Source organism: Larimichthys crocea, chromosome VIII (assembly GCF_000972845.2).
Source record: "Larimichthys crocea isolate SSNF chromosome VIII, L_crocea_2.0, whole genome shotgun sequence".
Classification (NCBI taxonomy): domain Eukaryota; kingdom Metazoa; phylum Chordata; class Actinopteri; family Sciaenidae; genus Larimichthys; species Larimichthys crocea.
The window spans coordinates 33,087,580-33,103,489 of NC_040018.1; the positions used below are offsets into that span (position 1 = coordinate 33,087,580).

The window sequence follows — 15,910 nt, forward strand, 5'->3', positions numbered from 1 at the left end:
CACCTTTAAGAATAGACCGAATAATCCTCTTTGTAAAGAGCCTTATAGTTAGGGCTGGCTCAGGTCATCCCTTAGTTATGCTGCCATAGGATTAGACTGCCGGGGAATCTCCTTCCCTCTTCTCTCTCTCTCTCTCCTCTCTCTCTCTCTCTCTCACCATCTGTCAACATTCATGTCTCATTAATGCCTGTTACTAACCAAACTTACCTGGAGTTTCTGTGCTCTGTTGTCCAGCAGTTCTCGTGGATCGTGGGTACTGTTGTGATCCTGCACGACGTCCACTACAAAATATTACTGTCATTATTGCTGCCATATCTGCTACGTGGTCATTTTCATCATTTCCTTGTAATTCATTGTCATTTTATCAGTCATTGTAATTCATTGTCATTTTATCATTCATTGTAATTCATTGTCATTTTATCATTCATTGTAATTGTACAATATGTTTTTGTTTGATGTTCTGTACCGTGAATCTATTCACTCTGTCCGTCTGGGAGAGGGACCCCCTTGTGGCCTTCCTGAGAGTTTTCCCACATTTTTTCCCTGTTAAGGTTTTGTGGGCAAGTTTTTCCTCACTGAACCGAGGGTCTAGGACAGAGGGTTGTCACTCCCTGTACAGATTGTAAAGCCCTCAGGGAAAATGTATTTTGTGGACTTTGGGCTATACAACTAGAAATGATTTGATTTGATTTGATTCTTGAAAGTCTGATATTTTCTGTGGTGCATACTTTTTTTAATGTACACAGCCATGGAGCCAATATCTGGCACTCTAGCATGTGGTATTTTGGTGAAAACCATTACAGTTGTTGTTGCACTACAAAACTTTGACATTAAAGTTACGCTTGGACTCACTTTGCTCCTTCCCAACGTCCACTAGAACACACCTCATCTCAGAGTGAAAGATTTCAGACCTGAAAAGCAAGGAGAGTAATGAGTGTTGTCATTCGATAGGGTCATTGTCATTTGTCATTAAAAGCTGTTACATCAGATCTGCAAAATGTGTACATCATTGGGCTCACCCGATACTGATTCGACAGCAAAGCACACTGGGAAATGCTCTCCCATGTTATCTGGAGTAGGCGTCCACCTAATGACAAACTCGTTAGGTGTGGTCCGTGCGCTGCAATATTCAGTGGCCCGGTCATAAGATATTTTGTATCTGCATGAAAACAAAACAACCAGAGATTTCTTGTTATGCCGACGTTATCTTACTCCCTGACATACTGAGAATGCTGCCAGATTGATCACATTGCTTCTCATTTACCTTGCCCTGCGTGAAACTTGTGCTTTGACTCTGTGTCCACCTCTTTGTTGACCTCTGCTTGGATGTGTGCTCCATTCGAGTGTTGGGGCCACCAAACTTTGGTAAGTAGTTTCCTTCCTGCATGAAGGAATGGGCGGGTCCACTGGATTTAAAAAATAAAATGCAATAAGTAACCATACCTACCAAATACCGAATTGCCACTTTGCCGCTGTCTATGGATCAAAACTTTAAAGCTTTATGCTCACACAAAGGCAACGCCACAACAATCTCATCATATATTTATGAGGACAAGTAAAACCTGACTCACCAAAAACAGAGAACTGCAAAGGTAGTTTACTGAGAGGAGCAGTGGTGGTGTTCAGGTAAGTTGTGCGTATGTTTGTCATGTTCGTGCCTGTGGAATTGTGGATCCCTCACTGTAGCTCAGATGACGTTCTCATGTGGGAAGTCCTCCACCACCCTCTCGAATCCAAAAACTTTTCTTCTGTTGTTCGCCAGATTGGTAGTATAATGTGCAAGAATCCTAAGTATGTGAACGGATAGTAGTCAAGTGAGGAAAAGGCATAGTTTGGTATTGCAGTGTGTCAGAAGTGATTTTTCAATCACTGATCTATGTAGAAGCCTGGAGGTGGTGGCATGTGCTGCACTCTACATTCTGCTACTTTCCATATCTGCAACGGACTCTGTCACCACAGGATCCAAGGCCATCATCCTGTATGTCCGTGGGCAGTTTGAGGCACTCTATAGATACACAACAGTTAGTTTGGCAGTTTTTCTGGCAAAAATATTAGCTTTTATTGGGCAACGAATCAATCAAGAATCAAATGCCAAGAAAAATAAAATAAACCAGAGTAACATGCTGGTTGGTGAGTGGGGGGCAGTTCATTAATGTATTGCGGAAACACAAATAATATAAAGCAACACCTTTATTAGTATTTTATGTGACTACAAAATTTTGCAAATTATTAGCCTGAATTTATCCCAAAAAAATTGGTGCACAAGGGAAAAACTCACCTTCAGGACATGTTAGAATTGAGAATTGTGGTGATCTGTGATTGTTGTTGTCCAGTGTCGGATCTTGTTCCCAATCCACAGAAGTCAGAAGAGTCCAAATGCTAAGTGAATTACGGGTTCGGACCCAACAAAGCTGGATTCCTGGTGTATGTGAAAAAAAAAAAAAACAGTCTTAATAATACTGCATTCAACAGGCACTACTTTTACAACTACAAATACAATTGTCTGCAACTGGATTACTTTTAGAAGGTTGATGATGTGTCCACAAACTTTATAACAGCGCAATTAATAATAAATTAAATATGAAATATATGATTTAAATTCAAATAAACCTACCTCATTTGAAAAGATCTGTCTTTGGAACCTTCTTGTTCGACTGATTCAGTTTCACACCCCTGTCGGTAGAGAAATTTTGATTTTAAATTGGAAGATTTGCAGTTAGAAGAGAGTCTAGTAGCGTAGAATTATGGAATAGAGGTTCGTTTCTTTACTCTTGAAGATTTAGTTTAGAAGTCTAATTAGACGTTCAGATTAACCCCTCATATGATTTTTTAGTTTGATCGATGATAGAGATTAGATTAAAATCGATAGTTAGTAGTTTAGCTAATTGATTTTGATGAACTCTGTTTGGAATCAAGTAAGTTTAGATTTAGCAGATGTATAGAGTAGATTAGTAGATTTCGAGTTTAGGTAACCACCGCCTCTCTTGAATTTTGCAAACATTCCCACAGTTGCCAGTGTTATACCAAGGACATGGTAGTAGAAGTTAGCGGGAACCATCCTTAAACACAAGATGTGGTTCGCGCAAGTCCCCCTGTGGAAAAAAAGAAAGAAAGAGAAAACTTAAGGACATTTTATGTATATTTTGATTAATACACACACGTGTATATTTCCCTTTATCATTCTCTTTATTTTAAACAAGGTCACACTTGATTATAACCGCAAAATTAAATGTCAATGAAGCTTGTTGTGGAATTGAGTGATGATTTTGAGCTATTTGTTGATGAAACCTGCGATTGAATAGGGTGACTGGAAAGGACAAAAGTACTTAATAAAAATGATTTAAAAATAGGTTGTGATGTATGATTGCAATATTTTTTTTGTTGTGTTTGAAAGAATTAGACTTTAATATACAACAGACCAAGGATTCATCAAAAAGTATTTGCTTTCATATAAGCAGGTCTTCAGAAGTCATCACCTTTCCAGCAGTGGGAATTATTTTTTTCCATTCATCACAAACTATCAAATTATTTTGCAGAGACATAGATTTATATAAATGACAAAGTTTGCTTATTTTTCCAAGAGATGAAATGTAATCGGGGGTGGGACTAAAATTCACCATAGATGTTGATGGATTTTGGGGATTATTGTAGAAATAGCAAATTGGAGGGAAAATACAAAAACAAAGTACTGGTAAAACTCTAAAAAATCCAACTCAAAAAAATTGCATTTCAACTTCATTAGAACATTTCCACGCTTTCCAATCATAGATACTACCATTAGTTTAATAATAAATAAAAAACAAATTGAATGTGTGTAACCGGTGTTGTAGAGATCTATGCCTGTTTAAATTATGGCAAAAATGAAAAAAGGATGTGCAACACCGCCTTTTACTGGCGCAGTGGTTGGTGTGTGGTACTTTCCCCACACGAGAAACCGACAGGACCTCCATTTGTTTGTTTTTCCTGGTTTTTTTTTGGTTGTTTTGTCTGTTTTCGCTGTTCTGGTTGTTTTTGTTTTTTTTTTGTTTGTTGTTTGGTTGTTGTCTTTTTGTGTGTGTGTATTATTCCCGAGACTGTGCTGGCTTCCCCTCACCACTGTTGCTGCTGTATGTTGCTGTGGCAGAAAGAGCGGCTGCTATCTAAAACACCCCATCAATCCACCTGCGTGTTTCCGTCTTTCTGGGTCTGTAGATAAGCAAAAGTAGCTGCATCTCACAGATAGCCTGTGACCCGTCCACTTGAAGCAAGTCTGTATTGATTTGAAATAGTTTACTAATAAACTCAAATAACTGCATTCACTTTTCATGTTGTTTGCTAAGTATAGATGTGGTTTGAGGCAATACGTTATGGAGTGTGGATTATTTAATCTTAAACGTGGTTACGACTACACTACATCGTAGGGGAAGCACATTGCCGTCATTGAGTACATTACATAAATCTTATGACTGGCTGCACATTAATGATTAATGAATTATAATTAAACCCATGTAGAATTCAAATGGATGGAGGAAATTTCTCTGAGGAATGTAAATATGCAGAAGTCCTGATGGCCGCAAAACGTTGAGTGTGTTTGAGTAGGGGACCACACGTGGTGTCTGTTGGACTGACGGGTGTTGCTTATTTGGAATTACAGAAAACAGCCTGCCCAAGAAAAGCAAAAAGCATAAAAAAATACATTTAGCCGGGGGTTTTTCGGGGGTCTAAAGATTTAATAAGCATTAAAAACGTTCAGTAGCTGTTTATAGTGTGTTACGCAAAAAAATCATATTTGAATAACAACTACATTGCACCACATATCACTGACGGATGTGTGCACATCATTAAAAGTTCAGCACCTACCTCAATGTTTCCGTTCAGGGTTTTCTCCTTTGTAATGCTGAAGGCCACCGTTTCACCCCCCCGTAGTAGTGACCGCGCCGGCAGACGCCCCAGTGAGACCAGGCAGCAAGTGCTGAAGCAGGAAGCACCTCTCTGTGTGGGGAACCATTGATGCTCCAAACCACTCGTTTAGCGATAAGTGACGTGACGAAGCAGCCATCTTTATATCCACTTAAAAGGGGCAGTCTACCAGGGAACTTGTTACAGTTGTTGCCAGTTGCTTAGGTTATGTGAAAATTTTTTTTTTTTTTTATTTTCAGAACAATAGACCAGCTATTAGAACAGGTTTTCGGAGAGAAGCTTTATTTCTTAAAAACAAAATACGTAAACTATGACACAACTGCAAGTAAAATAATAAATGATTTCTAACATCCAACATTCTTTCTACTGTCCGCTCGTCCCTACCGTCTCCGGTTTTAACATTAAAGCTGAGTAGTTTTTTGAAAGGGCACGGAAGGAAGAAAATGTAAAAATTTACACTCCATTTAGTACACCACTTAAAAGAAAACATCCTGTAACTTTCATCTCGGATGATTCTACCCTCCTGTGCACCTCTCTGGTGACCCACTGACCGTGAATCGCTGGGAAACGGTTTTGTCTCGTGTCATTTTACGTTACTGGGTTCTCACAACTAGAAACTTTGGGACTCGGCGGGGGGTGGGGGGGGGGGGGAAGGGGTGTGGGGGTGTGGTGGGGTAGCGGAGAGACTGGAGACGTTAACGCTTTTAGTGTTCAGGGGCAGTAACTTCTAGTCTATTCATTAAGTTTAAGTCACACAGCAGCAGAAACCTATTTCATGATTCTGGTGAAATGGATCATATTATGGAGGAAATGTTTTCTGGTTTTCCCTCTGATGTCCTCCGGCTTGCCCGCCATCAATCTCTGTGATTTACAGAGTTTTATGATGGACAGTGAAGTAAAACTGCTGACAGCTGTAGCTGCTGTTCCGCTCATGTTAGCTCAGTCTGTTAGCTGTGTTCCTTAGTTTTAGCTCATGTTAGCTCAGTCTGTTAGCTGCTGTTTAGCTCATTTTAGCTCATCAGCTCTGTTAGCTCATGTTAGCTCAGCTGTTAGCTCATGTTAGCTCAGTTGTTAGCTCATGTTAGCTCGTAGTGTTGTTATGTTGCTCATGTTAGCTTATAGTCTGTTAGCTTAGCTGTTAGCTCATGTTAGCTTTAGCGTCATGTTACGCTCTATCGTTAGCTCAGTGGTTGTTAGCTCATGTTAGCCAGTCTTGTTAGCTCTGTTCGTCTGTTAGCTGCATGTTAGCTCAGTCTGTTAGCTGCTGTTAGCTCTTAGCTGCTGTTAGTCAGTTCCTATTACCTCATGTTAGCCCAGTCTGTTAGCTGCTGTTAGCTCATGTTAGCTCAGTTTGTAGCTGTGAGCTCAGAGCACCGGGGGAGTGTTAGTGTTTGTACAACAGGTATTTTTGGACCACCAGGAAGAAGAGGGTTTACAGGGAATGCTGACGGGAAGTGGAGCCAGTTTGTGCCAAACAGGGAGCTGGGTAAGGTGGACATATGGTCATGATGGCAGCAGAGGGAAGGAGTGAAGGGACGCTGACGGAGAAGCTAAGAAAGAGAAAAGGAGGGAGTGAGCGAGCAAGAAGCCCCGGACAAGAGTAATGTGGGACTGACTTTTAGGGTTGGTGAGAGCTGGTGAATAAAAGCTGAGACAGACGCCGACTGGCTACTGCTGCTGACTAGCTAGTGAATCAGCGCTGTGGCTGGACCTGGCTGGCTGATGATCTGCTGGACTAGGCATGATATCAGCTGCTGCGGGTTGGACCTGGTCTGTTCTGGCTGGACTGCGTGGATATGCAGTATCGCTGCTGCTGGGTCTGCTGCTCTGATGATGATTGCTGTGTTTTCGTTGTTGTAGTTTGATCACAAGTTCTTCTCTACCTACTTCAAACTGTAGCCAGTAATGAAAAAGAAGGAAACAACATTATTTGGTTGTCAGTCAGTCAGTTTCATATGATAGAAGATGATCCTGTGAACAGAATGTTTCTGCAGATGTCTTTGCCCATGTTTGTTTCAACTGGAATGTCCTTTGTCAGAAAACTGGGTGTTACAGTTGTTTCCTCCTTGTGCTGAAAAAATTACATTCATTCATTGCATTAGCAGACGCTTTTATCCAAAGCGACTTACAAGGAGGACATAAGCTGTCATATGATAATGTTGACAAATAATAAATTGAATTGAATCGAACTGAGGGTGGATATTCTTGGATTCACACAGGATCAGGCTCTCTGGGAAAAAACAGAGGTCTTTCATTCTTTCAGTGGGGTTGTCCGTTTCTGCACCGGCAGTCCACATCACAGGGGTGTCAGCAAAAACTTGCGGCAGACACTGGATCGGTCAAACCTCCACAGACAGCCTGAAATGTCTGAAGCAGCGGGGATCTCCAGGTGGATTCACGGACTAAACTCTGATAATCTACCTGTGTGTGTGATCTGACTTTGTTTAGTTCATGTACCAGCTTCTAAATCTGAGTCTGACTCACTATTTACACTGCAAAATAATGACACGAAGAAGTTTGATTTGATTTGTGTCGATGATCAGAGAGACAGAGAGAGAGCGCTTTGGGAATGTCAAATTCATTTTGGAGGGAACTGGTCAGAAAGTGTTCCACAAACAAAACAAATGTGATTACAGTTTATCATGACGTGAATACTACTGTACATCCTAAAAGAACAGAAGCTTTGTAAGCAAACTGTACCTAAACTATGGAAAGTACTTCATGTTATATTATCATATATATTTCATTACTTCAATAATGTTGCATTAAGCTGTTGTACTGCATCAGTTAATGTGTGGTGCAGATAATTCCGAGTTGTCGGATGGTTCACCTGACCGTAAAACACTGCATCATAGTTTGTATATGTCTGTAGATGACTGCTGTGTAAACTGTAAGTGATATGTGACGGTTTCTTTTTTCTTTTTCCTCCACCAGACCGACTTGATGCCAAGATGCACCTTGTCACGTACTACCTCAGTTGACAGGTAGTGAATGAGGAAGTGTATTCTAATCTCCAATTTGATCTCCATCTTTGTTGAAGGGGAAGGAAGTCGGATCGAAGCCACTGAAAATAGATATATGGTGATAGAATACCAATGATAGATGATCATAAAGATGCAGTGACAGTGGAAAAGTTCACCATCAGCCGCCATCAGCAGGCTGGAAATTATATGCAAACATGATAGAATGTGGCACAATCAGAGGAAATGCAGCATATGTGTAAAGTGGTACTGTGTATATGGTTGAAATGACAATAAAACCCCCTTGAGACCGTGCCCACAGTGCCCTCACAGCAAAACCAGCCCCGGGATCCCGACCTAGGGCGGTAATCGCCCTTGTTCACCATTACAAAACCAAGGAAGCGATCATCCAGGAGGCCAGGCGGAGAAGAGGTGAGCTGTCCTACCAGGGAAAACCGGTGGCAATATTCGAGGACTACTGCTCCGAGGTCCTCGGGCAGCGTACGGCGTACCGGGGGGTGATGTCGAAGCTGTACCAACGAGGCCTGAAGCCATCCCTGTTGTACCCAGTTAGGCTACGGATCACAACCAAAGACGGGAGGAGGAAGATGTTCACATCGGTGGAGGATGCCGAGGCCTTCATGGCAGCCGGGGAGGAGCGGTAACTCACTCAGGGCGTCCGATGCAAAGCTGTTATCTTCTTTGAGTAACGCTATATTAGCAGGACAAGCTAATGTTTACAACAGGTGTGTTGGCTTTCTCCGTTCACACCCAGAAGGCCTCTATAGCACTTTGACTGCTTAATACGATGTACACAGGGGTCACACGTCTCTGTGGACTGTCCTCATAATGAGACTTCATACACTCGGCTGACCTGTAGTTTGTCAACTTAACAACATTTCCACATGGCTACTACGGGTGCCGCCATATTCTTTGTTTACACGGAGACTGTCATAGCAACGGCGACATGTGGCTGTGAGCTCGGTCACCATGCACTGCAGCTGGCTGGGACTCTACAACTCCAGAGAGACTAACGTGTACAGCTTCTCATGTCCAGAGCACCTCACTCTTTGTTACTCATTATTATTGTGCCTGTTACTATTATTATTATTACTATTATTACTTTAAAGCAGTGGTTCTGAACCTTGTTGGAGGTACCGAACCCCACCAGTTTCATATGCTCATTCACCGAACCCTTCTTTAGTAAAAAATAAAATATGATTTTTTTTACTGGTGCACAAAATGAACCGTGCATTAACATCACCTTGTTCAAATAACAAAACCAACACAGTGCATGAACTCACAACAACTTACCTCAGTGTGACTTCTGCTGATGCCTTTGAGAGACCAGTTCAGATATGCGTGGCTTCACCTTCTCATGTCATTTTCACAGCAGAGTCTGTTCCTTTTCTTAGTTTTAATGTCCAGCATCCTCGAAAACGATTGCTCACAAAGATATGTTGTAACAAATGGTATAAAAAATTCCAGGGCGGAGGCTCCACCGAACCCCTGAGACCGACTCACCGAACCCCTAGGGTTCGATCGAACCCAGGTTAAGACCACTGCTTTAAAGCTATTTTACCACTATTATTATTGCCATAGTTCTGTATCTGCTCATCCACCTTTAGTGGCATTGGGCATGAGTGCTTAAAGAGGGGAAGGGAAGACGCATGTTCTATCTCTCAGTTTGTCTTGCTATTTTACTTACTCTGTATCGGTTGACCACCCTAGTGGCATTGATAAAAGAGTGTTCAAAAAGACAGCTTTGATCTGTGGCTCCGTTATCATATGGGACTGAGAGGTAATTCCAGGAAGTATGTATGTACGTTCTACAAAAGTTTGGAAGAGTTGCCACTGGCTGTTGCAGAGCTATCTGGGATTTAAATGACGTTCCATTTAGTACACACACACACACATAATATATATATATATAATCTCCTTCTCACCCCGGCGGGGTGGTATCTGTGTCATCCTCAAGCTTGGGTCCTCTACCAGGGCTGGGAGTTTGGGTTCTGCGGCAGTATCTCGTGTTCCTAGGACTGCACTCTTCTGGACTGAGGCTTCCGATGTTGGTCCCGGGATTTGCTGGGCCACTCTCCCAGTTTGGGGGGTTACTGCCCCAAGTGCCCCACTACCACGGGACCAGCAAACCCTTGACCTCCACATCCGTTCCAGCTGCTCTTTCAAACAAAAAACACCCTTGGTACTCTCAGTTTCTCATGTTGCCTTCTTCCTGATGTTGCCGTCAGCTGGGATTGCCACATCTATCACCACCTACCCTCTTCTGCTCTTGTTTATTATCTATAATATATATGATATATATATATATAATAATATTATAATATATATATATATATAGATATATATATTATATATATATGATGACTGATCCCAGCTATCTGTGAGATGCAGCTACTGTTGCTTCTACAGACCACAGACGACGACCAGGTGGATTATGGGGTGTTTTATTACAGCTCTTTCCTGCCACACACATACAGCAGCACAGTGGTGAGGGGAAGCATCACAGTCTCGGGATAATAACACCACAGTGGAGTCCTGTTTCTCTGTGCAGTACCCACACCAACCACTGCGCCAGTAAAAGGCGGTGTTGCACCTTTTTCTGCCATAATTTAACAGGCATGGATCTACACCGTTACACACATTTATATTTTTAAAAAAACACTCTCTTTAGAGATTAAATATAAGGTTTGTCATTTCCAAGCAGCACCTGAACGCACCGTCAGGGCGCGGTGATGCCACAAGTTTCAGTCTGAACGCACCGTCAGGGCGCGGTGATGCCACAAGTTTCAGTTTCGAAATGATGCCCAAGTAATTCAGGTGCCAGCATCACCGATATCAGAAGGTCATTGATATTTATATCGATCAGGTAATGATGTATTATTATTATACGAATTATCAAAAATGAATTGCAAAATAAACATCAGACATTTCTTTTTATATTAGTTTTTTATTGTCTTCATGGCCCAGATAGTTTTTAACGGTGAGTAATAAATGTGTATTATATGAGATGGAGAGGTGACGCACTTTATTTTTCTATCGATCTATTGGCTGTATAGTATCGATATTATAAACTAATGTGAGTCTCTGTGATCTTTGGGGTTCAGTCCGCCTCCCCTCACACCGTCACCTCACACTGACACGTAGATCTCAAACACTTTGCCTGAAGTCTTCTCAGAGGACAAACATGATCTCCTTCACTGTGTCTGTCCTCCTGTGGACAGCACTGACGGTGACCTGCGGTGAGTCACACTTTAACGTCAATCTAAAGACGTCTTTAAAATGAAAATAGCTCTTTATTAGTTATTTTACTATAAGTTATATTGCATAACTTCATGTTTACAAACAATGTTCAGTGATGGTATGATATACAAGTTATGCAACTTGAATATTTCAGTTTTATATAACTTTATACTTTTACTGCACGGCTCAGAGACAAATAGTGTGTGTGTGTGTGTGTGTGTGTGTGTGTGTGTGTGTGTGTGTGTGTGTGTGTGTATGAGCTATGATGTCATTTTGAGATTTGTGTTTTGTGAAGTTGTGAGAACTGGTCTGACAGTCTCCTGTTGTTGCTTCTACTCTGGCAGAAACGCCCTGAAACTTTGTTTTGATAATCAATAAGAAGTTTGTGGTTAGTGTGACGGTACAAAAATCATGAATATAGCCTCATCCTGAGCCTGAAAACAGGTACTGAAAAGTTATGTGCACGGTTGATTGGCTGGAGTAAAACTTGGATAAGTGTTGCACAAAACAGTTTGATTTCATCGACTGAAAAGTATATTGCAAAGACAAAAAAGAAGCTGAAATTTGATGCATTGTGTCATTTCTGTAGCAAAGAGGAGCGCTTGCACGCTATTGCATGGCAGTGGGGATTAACAGTAACAGTGCATATATGACTAGTTGTGTTGAGGTTTAAAAAAAATAATAATGCATATATCCCCATATAATATTTTGTGTGTGTGTGTGTTTTCATGTACAGTACCATACCCACATAATGTAGTTGATCATATACTGTATATGTTTGCTCTAGATAAACCCAGAGTGATCTGCGATGAGTCCAAGATGACTGTAGAGGTTAATAAAGATTCCCTGAAGGGACTCCGTGAGAATCACCTGCGGCTCAATGACCCCACCTGCAGACTGGAAACTCACTCCAACAGCACTCATGTCATCGCTGTCGTCCCCCTCAGCGGCTGTGGCACTCTGGTCGAGGTAACCGAGCTTGTTTGTCTCTGCTGTTTCTTTTCTTTTTTCACTTGCAGTGTGAGGACTGAACATATAAACTCTTATATACTCTGCAGGAAGATGAAGACAACTTCATTTTCAAGAATGAAATCACCACCAGGGTCGACAGAGGCACAGCCGTGATCACCAGGAAACACAGGGCCGAAATCCTGTTCTTCTGCCAGTACCCCAAACGGGGGGAGGTGTCCCTGGCCTTTTTAGCAAACAGGGACAACATTGTGGTGGAGGAGAAGGGCTACGGCACGTTCACCTACGAGTTTGTGCTGTTCAAAGAGGAATACAAGAAAGTGATTGATCCAAATCTGTACCCTGTTGATTATGAAGTCACTGAGAGGATTTACATGCAGATAGCAGCCACCTCTTCAGTCAACAACACCGTGCTGTTTGTGGAGTCCTGCAAAGCAACACCGAGTAGCAACATCAACTCCAGGCCAGCTTACTCCATCATTGAAAACGGGTAGGCATGAGTGCAAAGCCTAGAAATCATTTATGCTCCTTGTGGCAGCTGCTGCTGCTGCAGAGGAGACGACGCCATGGAAACTGCTGCTCAAGTTTAGACTTAACGCCAGCAAGTCCAGGGTCATAACCAGAACTGCAGCACTATCTGCAGGCAGCCTACGTCAACTGCAGAGTGCAAAATGACAGAGCAAGAGAGGCTTTAGTCCTTCACATCCTCCAGTTAGGATGAAACTGAAGTTTCATTTGTGTTACAAGACGGGAAATGCTACTTCTACACTGACGTTAACTGTTTTCTCTCTCTCTCTTTTTTTTTTGCTGTCACTAGGTGTTCAAAGGACTCGACTCTTAAACACCACTCCCACAGCGACTTGAAAAAATACAGGTTCAGCATGGAGGCCTTCAAGTTCATCGGCTCGTATGACCAGGTGAGGAATGGATCATGTGGTTCACCTGGAGCAGGGGGCTATAAATGTCTGTAAATTTGAAACATCTTTATACTAAAGCCAAAGGTTGTAACAACCAATCAGAAAATGACACGACTGAATGAAAGATTAGTTGAGTAAGACAGCCAAGAATAACCGATGTCTGCAAATATCTGACAATATCTCCTTCAGCCCTCTTCCGGCATTAAATATAGGTAGAGTGAGGAAGAAGGCATCCACATCAGATGAGGTAAGGAGTTTGATGTGGATGCAGTGAGTGCTTCTTGTTCTACGACCAAAGAAAGCCCCAATAATGAAGTGCATTGAATCAAAGGGTTGACAGAGGAGTCTGAGGTACTCTGGCAGTAGATCCAGCATCTGCAGGACCTTTGGTTTTGGCTCTCCATTGCAGACGAGTTGGAAAATTGTACATCCTGCATGAAGCAACACCAGCTGCCAGCTGTAGTCAAGGACGTGGTTTGTTGATGACATCTGCTGAGTTTTGCCCTTCAACGGGTGCAAGTTCAACAAAATCAGTCATTTATTTGTTTCTTTGTTTTTTAATTAACCTTTTTCTATTATCATTTGTATTTGTACGGTTTCATTGACATGCTTTGTTCATTTTCTACGTGGCAATTGTCTCCAGTGTCCTGAGAAGAAGTTTCATCTCACTACAACTTTACTATTTGTCTGCTAGCAGAGACGGCGGTGTGTGTGTGTGTGTGTGTGTGTTGGTTTAATGACAGTGTGTCCTGTTGTGTTCAGGTGTACATTAGCTGTTTAGTCATGATGTGCGAAAGAGGGAACCGCAAAACCAGGTGCGCTCTGGGATGCATCGAAAGCCAACGTGGACGTGTGAAGAGAGAGGCTGTCGCCCAGACCTCAAGGCACCGGATTTACCAGGGTCCCATCAGGTTGAAGAGATCAGCAGGGAGCACCGGAGGCCCAGGTATGAAAACACAGAGTGTTTCTTGACAGCACAGCTGACTTGAATGAGACTGAACTCACATTATGCTTCTCCTTTCTCCAGTCATGAACCTGAACCTGGTTTTCATCGCTGGATGTCTGCTTGCAGCTGTCGGCGTGGTCAGTGCAGCGGCTGCGTACAAAGCCAAATTATCAAGAGTCAAATACCAACCTCTGCCTGCATTTGAATATCACACCAAGACAGCACTGTGAGCAGAATCCTGTGCTGATTACATTTCAATATGCAAAGCTATTTTGATATCAGTATGTGTATCTACTATAACTGTGAGCTCATTTAAAAGGAATATTCATCGCAGCTCAAAGAGGAAATACTTCAAATCAGAGCCAAAGAGGAAATCAGACGAAGGACGATCAACTAGTACTGCAGCTTCTGGGCGATTCAGTTCTCCTGTGTACTGTTATGAGATCACATGTAGCTTTACAACTGCTTCTACTATTATATATCACAGTATGTGTGTAGCATGATCATGTCATAATCGCATGAAAACCATTAAGATAAGTCAAACAAATCATAATACATTTGATTAATGGATCAATAAAAAATGCTTTCTCTGCTATCTGCTTGTGTCGTCTTCTTTCTTCCAATAACAGGACAGTGTGTGAGAGTTTCTAGTATTTCTTCAGTTTATTATTCATTTTATTTAACCTGTGTTGGCCACTAGTCATTTATATTTTGTGGTTCAAGTCTAATAATATGCTTTAAAGTTATTGTGGTAGCGTCTATGTGTCCTTCCTCCCATTCCTAATACAACATAAACTTTTTATGTTTCAAACCATTTTGAATACTTTCCTTCTGCTGAAGCTAAATAACTATAGTCTAAACTTGAGACTAGAACTATCAAAAATGAGACATTAACTCTTAAACTCTAAGCACAAAGAATCATCACCGAGCCTCCATTCACAAATATATAAATTGACAACATATAATATTTTCTGTCATGGTTAAAAAGGTTAAAAATCATTTTTATTAGCAATCAATCTGAATAAATGCAGGGAGATAAAACATATAAAAAGGGATGATGAATGCAGAGCCGCCTTAAATAAAAGTCAGGCTAAAGAGATATGCCTTAAGGTTTTTTTTGAAGATGTCTACAGAGGTCCACAGGCAGACTGTCTTTGTGGAGGTGCAACCAGGAGTCCATCTGCTGATGACCTGAGAGACCTGCTCGGTACATAACTGAAAGATAGTTTGCTGACAGGCCATTCAGAAACACGCTCACGCTGTTTCTCTGGTCCAGACATGTAACAGTCAAGAGACAGAGTCTGTTTTGAGATGACTGAGGTTCTCTGTGTAATGCGGGGCAGCACGGTCCTGTGTGGAGTTTGCATGTCGTCCCTGTGTCTGCATAGATTCTCAAAGACATGCACTCAACAGGCTCACTGGTCACTCTGAATTATCCACAGGTGTGAATGGTTGCTTGTCTCTTTGTGCCCTGTGATGAACTGGTGACTCCAGCCCCCATGACCCTGATGTCTGAAGGATAAGCAGTCACAGAAAAAGCATGGATGTGTAATGGGATTACATTAATGATCATCAGACTACTTTCCTTCCAAACTCTATAAAATAAAATAAAATAAAATATAGATAATAGATACTTTATTGATCCAGAGGGAAATTCAAGCATGCAGTCATACGTTAAACAAACATTAGAACTAACCTGTGTCACAGCAGCCATACCATTTGCATAGAAATTAAACATTTGCAGAAAAGTTAAATATGTGCATAGAAATTAAAAATATAGCTGTGTTAAGAAGTGAACATGTGCTAACATCTGCACCTTAAAAAGTAGAAATAAAAAACGTTTTACAAAAATATGAACTAGAACTACAAACAGGGCTGCAGACAGATGGATGGAGGTCACAGCATGTAGCAGAATGTCTAAATATTGTAATTATAATGTTTCATGTTTATAAACAGTC

The 15,910-nt window shown here is 41.5% G+C and overlaps 1 protein-coding gene across 1 annotated transcript; it reads left to right on the plus strand.

The window, feature by feature from the left end:
- Nucleotides 1–10,984: 10,984 nt before the first annotated feature.
- LOC104937196 (CUB and zona pellucida-like domain-containing protein 1) lies at nucleotides 10,985–14,546 on the plus strand. The gene is made up of 6 exons (XM_019263518.1): nucleotides 10,985–11,119; nucleotides 11,908–12,089; nucleotides 12,179–12,579; nucleotides 12,907–13,006; nucleotides 13,769–13,952; nucleotides 14,034–14,546. Exons 1-6 carry the CDS (start codon nucleotides 11,065–11,067, stop codon nucleotides 14,180–14,182), a joined length of 1,071 nt encoding a protein of 356 aa, XP_019119063.1. The 5' UTR covers nucleotides 10,985–11,064; the 3' UTR covers nucleotides 14,183–14,546.
- Nucleotides 14,547–15,910: the final 1,364 nt, after the last annotated feature.